Source organism: Leptopilina heterotoma, unplaced genomic scaffold, assembly GCF_015476425.1.
Source record: "Leptopilina heterotoma isolate Lh14 unplaced genomic scaffold, ASM1547642v1 Lhet_63, whole genome shotgun sequence".
In the NCBI taxonomy this organism is placed as follows: domain Eukaryota; kingdom Metazoa; phylum Arthropoda; class Insecta; order Hymenoptera; family Figitidae; genus Leptopilina; species Leptopilina heterotoma.
The window spans coordinates 1,480,245-1,492,779 of NW_025111149.1; the positions used below are offsets into that span (position 1 = coordinate 1,480,245).

The 12,535-nt window shown below is 26.6% G+C and overlaps 1 protein-coding gene across 1 annotated transcript; it reads right to left on the reverse strand.

Annotated features, from left to right (window-relative positions):
* Positions 1–2,110: 2,110 nt before the first annotated feature.
* On the reverse strand, positions 2,111–12,404 carry LOC122509837 (UPF0692 protein CG33108). The gene is made up of 4 exons (XM_043624108.1): positions 12,007–12,404; positions 11,179–11,642; positions 3,320–3,652; positions 2,111–2,899 (listed from the first exon to the last, which is right to left on the reverse strand). The coding sequence occupies exons 2-4, from the start codon at positions 11,391–11,393 to the stop codon at positions 2,698–2,700; spliced, it is 750 nt and encodes a 249-aa protein (XP_043480043.1). The 5' UTR covers positions 11,394–11,642; positions 12,007–12,404; the 3' UTR covers positions 2,111–2,697.
* Positions 12,405–12,535: the final 131 nt, after the last annotated feature.

Sequence of the window (12,535 nt, forward strand, 5' to 3'; positions counted from 1 at the left end):
CGATTTTTTTTAGTGGAATCAGCCCCAAGAAAAGACAGAGTCCGTACTTTTTTTGGTGCTGCTGATGTTCGATTTAAATACAGCATTTGCACAACTTCAAAGTACAGTATATGTCCCTCACTGTGTGCCGCTGCTGTACGTCAAAGTGCAGATGCTGCGCTTAACTTCTCTCATAGCGAATTCGGTTAACTGCTCTCTGCTCTAAGACGGAGTGCTCTGCTCCGTGCGAGACCCTGCTTAAAATTCTTGTACAAGATCTTATACATGATCCTGTACAAGATCTTGTTCAAAAATTTGTACTAGATCTTATACAAGTTCAGATGCAAGAAAATGTACACAGAATTGAAACAAGTTCTTGTATCTGAACTTGTACAAGATCTAGTACAAGAAAATAATCTGGTACAAGAAAATGTACATGATCTTGTACACATTTTTCAAATATTTAGAAATTGTTTTGAGTCGAAAACGGTGACAAGTTCGTGTACAAGTACTTGTACAAGTTCTTGTATGTGTTCTCGTACATGTCTATGTGTATCAAAAAATGAAAACTTTATGAGCTGCGCAGTAGTTTTCTTAAGCCTTTACAGCTGCGCAGTAGTTTTTAGGCATTACAAGTGACAAGTCTTACATACTATAGTAAGTTATTAAAATTTAAATTTTTAATAAATAACTTTTTTAATAATCCAAGAAAAATTTTTAAATCAAAATTGTACAAGATCAAGTACAATTTCTTGTACCAGATTATTCTATTGTACAAGTTCAGATACAAGAACTTGTTTCAATTCTGTGTACATTTTCTTGTATCTGAACCAGTATAAGATCTAGTACAAATTCTTGAACAAGATCTTGTACATGATCATGTATAAGATCTTGTACAAGAATTTTAAGCTGGGGAGCACTCTTTGTATGCTTTGACTATAGCAAAATTTGTTAAATCGAAATATACTACTCTTTCGAGGAGCACTCTTAGAGCACTCTAGAGCAGATAACCGAATTCACTATCAGTGTAGTTGTATTTTGAAATTAAAATATGTAGTGAAAGAAAATTTAGAGTATTCGTCAGAAGACTTTATTTAATACAAATTTCTCTACAAATAAATAAATTCTTAAAATTGGAAAGAAAATTGCCTTTTTTTATGATTAGATGAGGGTTTAAATATACAATACAATATAAATAAAAATCACATTCACAGTCTAAATTGGTAATCGAAGATAATTTCATTGTTTTCAACAAAATTGAAATTGTTTTACTGGAAAATTAATTATCAGAATTAAAGAAAGAAAAAGAAAATTCAATTTACAATAGTATTTCGACTAAATTTTATTTGTCAATTTACATTTTATCGATTTGAAAATTTCCACTAAATTTAAAGTTGAAAATTTACATTTTATTTGAAAATTCGATTCTTTTTTTAAAGATTAAATTCGAATGATGAAAAATTCGATTTTTAAAATGGTTATAGCCAATGAAGATTTTTGTTTTTACTATATAAACAGCTTTTTGATTCTAATGGCACGAGAGATACTTTTTTTGACTCAATACTGGCTTCTATTTTTATCAAAATCAATATTAATTACCTACTAGATAACAATCTTTATAAACAAGTTTTTTTTAGTAACGTACTAAAATCATGAAAAATAATTGTTTACTTTTTTGACAAGAAAAAAACAAACAAAAAATTACTTAAAGCATTTAGTAGACACGCAGCACATTTCGATATGTTATATCGTCGTGGACAGAATAGACAATTTTTCTTTTCTTTTAAATAAATATTTTCCTTTAGTTCGCAAATAAATAAAATTTGAAAATGTTCAATTAGCCTTTTTTTGTTCTCTTATTCTAAGACATTCGACAAGTCATTTAAATATTAAATCACATCAAGGAGTTTCAACATCTATCGTTTCAGGCATTTGTAAAACCAAATATTTATTCGTATTTCGGTTTGCCATTAGAAATAAACCTCCCTTTTCGAACGGGAGGTGAACGATGAAGGGGAGAAAAGAAACCTTTTTGAATTTCAGGAAATTTAAAAATTGTTAATTAGCGAAACTTGTTAATTTCCATTTCGAAGCATTTTTGTTTTTTTAGAGAAAAAATCTAGAAAATTGATTATAATTTGAAAAATAAATAAAATTTATTAAATTTTCAATTGATTTTCGAAGATTTACTGGATTTATTCCAAGTGACAATTTTATAATTTGATAGCAATTTCGATAAAAATTATAAATTTTGATTCCCTGAGAAATTCAAGGTTTTTTCAAAGAGATGACAATTTAAATTATTGCATAGGATTCTTTGCATTTTTTTTTTGTGTTACGTTATTCGAGATACTAATTAAAATACAATACCACAGAAACGATATTTTTATATATATATATATATATATATATATATATATATATATATATAATAAAAAACAGCAATAAACTAAATAAAATATGCAACAGTTATTTACATTGTGTAAGTTTTGTTTTGCGAATTATTATCAACATTGATAATTTTGTTGATAGTATGTACAAAGCAGAACAATACTATATTTTTTTAATATTATATAAAGAAAACAAATGAAAATTAAGATAAAAAAGAAGGAAATATTTTTTTAATGAGAGAAATATAGAGAAAAGAAAAAGAAACTGTGGTATTGATTAGCTATAAGAATGATTTTTTTGGTTTTTTAAATATGAATTCAGGAAATATTAGACGTAGGGATGAAGAGCTAGGGCCCTACCTCGCAATCCTCTTTGACCACCTACACCACCTTTTGGTATCACATATCCACCCGCGTGTCGCGCTGTTCCTTCCTCTTCTAAATTTCCATTGCTTTCAATCAAATCGCGAAGTGGCCAGCAGGCCAGATGTCGAGATTTTCCGTGACGCGCCAATACGTGATATCCTTGTCTGAAAATTTTTTTTATATTTTTTATCTATTAGATAAATGGATTCAAACCAAACCAATATTGGATAAATAATTTTAGTTTTCAATTATTCTAATCATTATTAATTCAATTTTTATAAATAATTACATGCAGGCCTCATATCGACTTTAAGACGCAACAAAAAAAGTTGCTTTAGTCGATTAAAAATACAAAAAAAGACAAAAAAGGGGTATTTTCCTGACCTTTAACTGATTTTTAAATTCAATTATTCAAAACTTGAATAATTTTATCATAAATATTATATAAATAATTAAAATTGAAGTATGTATTTTTAAAAATAATTAAAGTTTATAAATCGTTTCAAATGTAAAATTACTTTCTGAGAAATGTTTTTCTCTTCTTTTTCGATGAAATAATAAAAACATAAAATACTTAAAAATACCTAGAGGAAATGAGTCCAACGAGTAAAGCCCAGTGAGCTTTATGACCCCTTTTAAGACAAGGAGCATGATTAAAATCAGAATCGTAGGGCACGAGAACCATCGCACCATGAGCCAATGCATGCGTTAATGTATCAGGACAAGTTTGAAGATCAATTAAAATATCAGGTCTGTGATCTGGTAAATATTCTGCAGCTAAAGTTCCCATGAAATCAACACTATAAACTTCGCCGTGTTGAGTGAATCCACGAACACGAGCTTCTGCCAAAAGTTGACCCACTGAAACTGGTTTTCTATATTCCTGAGATGCCATTGCCAGGGCAACTAATCCACATCTGTATTTGAAAAAACAAAAAGTACTTTTAAGTCTTTTTAAAATTCTCTTCAATTTTTTTGCTCTCAATTAAAAAATTATTTTTGTTTTTACAGGGTTGCCACAAAAATTTTATTTGCTTTTTTCCTGATTTTTCTCTGATTTCCAGACAAAATTTTCACTTTTTCCTAAAGAATATTCTGATTTTTTGAAAGCATCAATAACTTCATTTTTAAATAAATATTTAATTATTATTATTTTTTCATAAGAAGAAAGATTTTCAAAAATTTCAAATTCAACATAATAAGTAATTATATTATTGGGTTATAATAATTTAAAAAATTAATTCTACAGAACTGTTGGTTAAAAGTATGAAAAATTCAGATTTTCAAAGATTTTAATTTGAAACCTTTTCAAAATTCAATTATTTTTAAAAACTCACGCTATCAATTATGTATTATCTAAAATTTTAGCTGAAATTCATTTGTAAATCAATTTTTATTTGAAAATTCTAAGAGAATTCAATTATTTAAATACAAAAATAAAAACCGCTGCCAAGTTGTATATTTTTTTTTTATAATTTTGGTGCTCATTTCATGAACACTTTACTTCCTCATGGAGATAAAAATAATAGAAATATATGAATAACTTTTTATAAATATGGTAAAAGTGATTGAATTTTGGGTGAATCAATTTATTTTTAAATACCCTACAAGATAGTTACAATAATTTCATAGTTAAATAAAAATTTTCAAACAAAAAAGTTGAGAAAATGTCATTTTTCACAATTTTTGGTTTTTAGAATACCAATAATTTCGAAATTTATTATCGAATTAGGTTCAAAAATAGGCCAATCGAAGCGTTTTTTAATGCTCTACAAGTTGATAACGATAATTTTAAAGTTACTTCTACGTTTTTTAACAAAATTTTCAAAAAAGTCTTATTTTCCAAAATTTTTGATTTTCAAAAGTTTAATAACTCCGGTTAATATGGACGAAAAATGTTCAATTAGGGCTCAAAAGATGCGTCTAAAAAAACTCTACAAAATTATGGAAAAACATTTATAGGTGTCCTAACATTTTTTTAAAGTTATGGGCAAAAAACGTTTTTTTGCAAAATTAAAAATAAAAAAAAATTTAGTTAAACTTTATTAATATATCAGAAAGTACTCTCACTTTATGTCCGCAGGTGAGATCTACAATTTAAAAAAAAATTCAATTCAAAAGCTCTTCATGATTTTGAGATATTTATGAGAATGTGATGTTTACACACACACACACACACATATGGAATGACATTTTTTAAAAATGTCATTTTTGAACTCCTGAAGTCAAATAACATAAAGATATGTCAAAAAATCGAACTCGAAAAATTTTGGTATTACAATACTTCCTCTATCAGAAAGTAATAATTTATTGAATAATTGAATGTTTCTCAAAATTGAATTCTCATAAAGAATTTCATCAATAAATTTTTAAATAATCGAATTCTTTCGACGAATTTTAATAAAAATTTAAACCCTCGGAGAACACACCTCTTTTTTAGACCATTTTTCAAAGCTCAACCAATTTTAAACTGCTGATCTAATCAAACTAAAGAATTTTTTTAAACACACCCTAAAAAAAGTTTTACTTTCAGCCTCTTTTTGAGGCTGAATTTAAGGTGTAAACGGAGTCAGACTTTTTTTTCCCTGTGTACAGTTTAAACTCTGTAGAATAAGTCTGTATACTTGAAAATCCTTATTAAAAAAAGGATAAAGGATTAAAAAAAGGATTTTTTTATATATTAAAAAAAGATAAAAAGCTTTTCGTAAAAGTGGGTATTATCGCGGGTGTGGGTATTATCGCGGTATTTTATATTTTAATGAATATTTCATATAATATAAAAAACTTTTGACACTAAAAAATCACTTCTTAAACCTAACAACTAAGACATTAAAAGGGGCGCATGATTATTCCTCAAATTTCAATTTCCTAATGTTCAAAACATCGAAATTCTTATCATCGAAACATCATTTCGCATAATTTTCAGCTTTCGAAATTTCATTCAACATAATTTTTAATTTATCGATTTATTCTTTATCCTATTATTTAAATAGTCGAATTGTTTTTTAATATAATTTTTGATATGTCGAAAATTTTTTTGACATTACATTTTGTTTTTCCGAATGACTATTTGTCATAATTATTAATCCTCCGAATTGCCATTTGACATAATTTTCAAACCTTCGAAATCTTGTACAGGTTCATGTACAAGTACTTGTAAATATGAACACGTACAAGTACTTGTAGATTTTCTTTACACATTATTTTTAAGTTGTAAAAATTATAAACATTAAAGGCTGCGCAGTAGTTTTTATAAGCCTTTAGAGATGCGCAATAGTTTTTAGCTTGCCTAAAGTGAAGAGTCTTAACGATTATAAGTTATTAAAATGCGAATTTTAAAAAAAAAAAAATTATTTATAAATTTACTTATTCCAATTTTCTAAAAAAAATTTATTTATAAATTTACTTGTACAAGAACATGAACGTGTTCATGTATACAAGCACTTGTACATGAACCCGTACAAGATCATATACATTTTCTTGTACTAGTTTCTTTTCTTGTACAAGAACTTGTACATTTTCTTGTACAAGTTCTAATACAAGAACTTGTTTCAAATCCTTATACAAGAAATTGTACATTTTCTTGTACAAGTTCAGCTGCTGAACGTGTGCATTTTCTTGTACAAGATCTTATACAGGGATTTTCAGTAGGGTCGTTTATATTTTAGTAAATCTTATAACAGTTACAAAATACAAGCAAGAAAATAAAGAGTAATGGGAAGGATAAAAAATTAAAGTAAGTGAGATCTGTATATTTAAGGAAAAAAATTTTAATAACTGTAAAAAAGGAGCAAAAGTGTCAAATGAGAATTGACTATACGTTAGAAATATTTGATAATAATGGCTTTAAAATATTTTATCAGAGTATTATTTTATATTATGAGACTAATTAAATTATTATAATAAAACCAAGTATCTTTCTTCTTGTGAATGTGATACTAGTTTATTATTGAATTCGTCCATTTATTATAATGCATAAAATTTTTTTAATTCAAGTTCTTGCGATATTTATATTTTTATTTTTAAAAACTATTATTATTCCTTTTAATTTTTTACATTTCTGTTACAAAAATCAAAAAAGCAATAAATAAATTATCCGCGATATTTACCGCGCGATAATTGACTCATCCGCGATATTTGACACGCGAAAATACCCTCAAGTCATACTAAGTCCTGCGAGATTACAAGCATTTGAGTCTTCTATTTAATTATTTATTTAAATATTAAAACTATTTTCTACAACATTGGCAATTTTTTTTTTAAGAAAAAAAAGCTTAAATATTCATTTAAAATAAAAAACAAAACCATATATATTCATTTATTATTTTTAAACCACTTGGAAGTATGACTTATTCAAAATTCCTCGATAATACCCACATTTACCCTATTACTTAAACTTTGACAGGCGTTTTTCTCAAAACTGTGTTTTTCAAACTGGCGTCCATGCTATCTCGAAAACGGCTTGACCAATATCGCAATAATTTATAGGGCGTGTTCAGCACATATGTGGGTATCGCCCGAACTAGGATAATTGAAAAAGGTCAACTTGTTTCTTTTCTATACAACAAAATAGACCAAAAAAATCACGTTTTTTTGAAAAAAAAATTTTAAAGCCGCGTAAAAAATTCATTTTTGCTTCCTCATAGAGGAAGGATTGTATTAGCAAAATTTTCGATTGTGTTTTTTTGACATATTTATAAATTTTTTTTCATTATACCTAATCTTTTAGTACTTTATGTACGAATGGGCACTGCCCGTATAAATGTTCTAAATAAATAAAAAAAAATTTCGACGTATTTTGACCTCCGAAGTCCAAAAAACGGATTTTAAAAATTTGTCCCGATGTGTGTGTGTGTACTCACATTACATTTACCTCAATATCTCAGAACGAGAAAGAGCTAAAGGCCTCAATTTTTTTAAATTGTAGGTCTCCCCGGGGGACATAAAATGAGAGTATTTTCAGCCCGATTCATAAAGTTTAACTATATTGTTTTTTTTTTTTGCATTTTTCATTTAGTAAAAAAACGTTTTTTGGCCATAACTTAAAAAAAATGTTAGGGCACCTATAAATGTTTTTCTTTAGTTTTGTAGAGTTTGTTGAGACGCATCTTTTGAGCCTTCATTGAACATTTTTCGTCTATATTAACCAGAGATATTAAAGTTTTAAAAATCTAAATTTTTCGAAAATAACACTTTTTTGAAAATTTTGTTGAAAAATATAAAAGAAACTTTAAAAGTTTCATTACCAACTTGTAGAGCATTAAAAAAGGCTTCGATTGACCTATTTTTGAACCTGATTCGGTCAAAAATTATCAAATTATTGGTATTTGAAAAATCAAAAATTGTGGAAAATATAATTTTGTCAACATTCTTGTTTATGTGTAGGGTAGAGTGGGGTAAAAAAGCCATGGTGTAAAAAAGCCATTTGAGTTTTATTTAAAAACTATTAAGCCGATTTATCAGCTGTTTAGAATATAAATACTATTAGGTAATACGCAACTTTTGAATCTAGTTTGAATGTTGTACCTAGATTAATATTGTTTTTATTGTAATTTTAATTTTTTGTTGCTTTTTTGAAAACATTTTGGTGAACTTTTCAAACATATTATACAATTTGATTAAGTAAACGAATAATAAAAGTAAATGTTTGTACATAAGGAGAAAAGTATACCGAAAACGTATACAATGTTAATTTTTGGAAATTGAACTGAATTAACAATTTATTTTTGCTTTTCTAATAACTGGTCTTGGGTGTAAAAAAGCCAGGGCAAAAAATCCATTGAATATTTTGTGAAATTCACTTGTTTTCTATTTAAACTAACCTTCTTATTTTACAAAATTTCTCGTGTTTATTTAATAAAATTAATTAAATACGACGAAAAAGTAGTTCAAAGTGCATTAAAAAAATAAACAATGAATAAACGGTTGCAACGAAATATGTTATCTGTGGTGAAACTTAAAGAGAACTTCTAGAAAAGGTACGAAAAATTGGCAGTGCAAATCGAAAAAAGGTAAACTCAATATAATTTTCAATTTTGCTTGCTAAAAACTCTTTCATAATTATTAAAATATTTTTCAAATAAGACTATTTGTCATATGAATAAAGAAAAACTATAAAAATACCTAAATTGATAACATGTTTTGCTAAAATCATAGGGTGGCTTTTTCACCCCACCAGGTGGTGCAAAAAAGCCACTTACAGTGCTTCCGTAAAACTCTTATAACTTAGTCCTTTCATGAGATAAAAAATATTTCCGTCAAGAATTTTCAAGCTTAATAACTAAACTTTCAATAACAATTGGAAATTTGAGAAAAAAATTTTAAATACAGATTTTACAGCATCAAAAGTAAAAATGTGGCTTTTTTACCCCACTCTACCCTAATTATTAAACTATTATAACCATCTTATAGAATATATAAAAACATATATTTTGGACCAAGATTTAATGATTTTTAACTCTTTTATAAAAATTAATTCTTATATTTCAATTATTATTATTTCTATGAGGAAGCAAAGTGTTCATGAAATGAACATTAAAATTATAAAAATGTACAACTTGGCAGCGGTTTTTAATATTTTCAAATAATCCTAGTTCCGGTGATAGCCACATCCTCACAGATTAATCTTAATTAAGATGCCTTTTGATTTTTCGATTTTAGTTTAGTAAATTAGTCAGTATCGTGGACGCCGATAGACGGCGTTTTTATAATCATTAACACTTTCCAGTTTTATAATTCGGAATCAGTAAAATATTTTTACTTGCAAAAATTTTAATTTGTTGTTAAAAGCAAACTGAATATATGGTAAAAATTTTGAAGTCCTAAGTTTTCATGGTTCTTAAAAAGAAAATACCAAAAAAACTCTTAAAAAACGTCTGCTACACGGGGTGACCCCCTTAATAAATGGTTCTCTCAATATAACCTTTGAAATGTTTGTAAAATTTAATTATTTTCTCAAAGTCCGCTGAAATGTCCATTATTATCGTTTGATAAATAAAAAGTAGAAGATTCAAGCTTTCGTTTGATATAAATTTTATTAAAATCGAAGGTAACGTGTTTTCAAATTTTTTAAAGTTTAACTTTTAAACTCAATTTTCTATTTAAATTAAATTATTTTAAAAAATATTTTTTTTTCTTATTAGAAAGTTCAGAAATTCTACTTTCGGAATCACTAATATAAAAAGTAATTTGGTTCTACAGAATGGAAGAAATATTCATTTAAAAATTGTCTTACATTGGCAATTGTTTACGAAGGGGGTCGTTTTGAAATGGAATGCCTCATATTCGATAATTTCCGTTTTATTGCACCTTAAACCTTAAGTACCCTGTCTTGCCCCACCCTCCCCTAAAAACATCTGTGTCTATTTAACAATAGTTTTATTAACTAAATTACCTGTTTTACGCATACTTTAACTTATCTACTACTTAACACCTATCAGAAAGTAGTTTTAGTTAGGCTAGAAATAGCGGATCTAAGCGGATTTATTGCCTAAAAAAATCAGATTTGCAAAATTTAACATTTAGCTCCAGTCTCCCCTAACTTATTGAATAATTAAATGTTTCTCGAAATTAAATTCTCATAAAGAATTTTATCAAAAATTTTTAATTAATTGAATTTTTTCAACGAATTTAATTACAATTTTTAAGAATAATAACATTTTTCGAGGAATTCGAATAAAATTATAATACAAATTTAAGAATTTTTATACTTTTGAAAATAATTGAATTTTGGCAATCATGTGTAGGTAAATTCTCCAAAATTAAATTTTTTTTAGTGTTTTTAACTAAAATTCTTCTATAAATCCACTATTTTTAATAATTAATTAAATATATATTAAAAAATTGAACCAATTTCAGAAGAATTTGAATTATTAAAATTTTTCAAAAGTCTATAAGCTCTTTAAAATTTCTAATTAAATTCATTCAAAATTGAAATTTTATAAAATTTCAAATCATAACCTTTTGAAGTTCATCTATTTATGAAAATTGTAAATGCAACTCTTTTAAAATTCAATTAATTTTGAAATATCTAAGTAAAATTGTTCATTAAATAATTTATAAATACCTAAATAATTTGATGATAGTTTTTCAAGAATTAAGTTATCTAAAAAGAGATTATTGTCGGAAATAGAAAAAATGGATGTTTTTGTATTAGAATTCGTGGTAATTTCATAGTTTACGAAACAAACAAAAAGACGCAATAATTGAGAATTTTCTTATGAATTCTAAAAATTTAATATTTTCCAGTACTTTTAATAAAAATCCCTGACTTTTCCTTGATTTCTCTGACGTGTGGCAATCCTGTTTTAAATTGAAAAATTGCTCTGTATTAAAATTTAAGAGCAATTTCTTAAAAATTCTTTAAAAATTTTCATATTACCTATATTAAATTAAATGTTATTTTTTCTGCATAAAGTAGAGAAAAAAATGAATAAACACTTACTGAGGACCGTCCTGAAGAATTGGTTCCACTTGACAAAAATACGTCACCTCCGCATCTTTTAATTCATTTCTAGCAATCAATTTTTCTATTTCCGCCTCAGTCGAAGTGAGAGTTATTTTAGCCCATGGTGGTAAATTTTCACTTTCATTAACATCAGTTTTCTCACAAATTTGTGCTTCTGGCAAATTTGGAAGTGGTGGAGGTGGAGCTGGCATTTTGTTTCTTTATATTATATTATTTCAAATATATAATATTTATATATATATATATATATATATATAACTTTTATTCTCTCTAATTTAAAAATGACTATTTTCTTATTATCCTCGTTATTGATTGACAACAACGTCTATTATATTTTCCGAAAAAATATTTTTATTCTTCTAAATCAACATCTTTTACTATCTTCTTTCTTTTTCTTTGTATCCTCTCGTATGCATTTCATTGTATATTGTCATTAAATTCTGAAAGTACGAAAATAACAGTTAAATATTAAATGACTAGAATTTTTTTGTCAATAAAACTCTCGGACATGAATGGTTAAGAAAGAAAAAAAACACGAATGCACTTGAAAGTAAAATATTTTTCCCTACTTTAAATCGATAATCGCGAGGAAATAAAATTGGAATTTAAATCATTAAGAAAGAACACTGACAAAAAATTATTTTACCAAAAAAAAAATAGGTTCGAGTAAATGACAAAATAAGGCGAGAGAAAATAAGTCAATTAAAAACACACTTCTTGAAGACTTTTTTATAAATGAATGTGAATGACAGAGAGAGAAAAGAAATATTATCTCTTTGAAGACCTTGAGAACAAAAGACTTACTACTTCCTTTTGGTGAATTTCTTATTCACAATAGTGAATTATCAATAAACATAGTATTGAATTGAATATTTTATTAGTTAATAAATTAAGAAACGTCCGCCCCTATTGCACTGATCAGATTTTGACGTTTGCATGACACCCTTTATTCTGTGACTCATCACGTCTTATGTAATTTTGACTTTTTCAAAAAAGAAAAATATTAAGGGACACGCGATATTTTTCACACTCTACTAAATAGACGTTTCAATAAAAGGAAATTTTGTTAAAAATCAAACTATAGAACCTTCTCCTGTAATGATAGATAATAATGAAATAATTTTCCTACTGAGGAAATTAAGTTTTTAGAGGTTCAAGAAACGAAGACCGCAGGTCCGCAAGACGTGATAACATAACCAATCGACAAACAGAAATATTCCTATTGGTCCACAGATCTTGTGATCCATTAGTGCGGTGAATTTAAATTCTATTTACATTTTTTGACCAAAAGTAAACAAAATGTATTTACATTAAGTGGCAGAAATTACATACG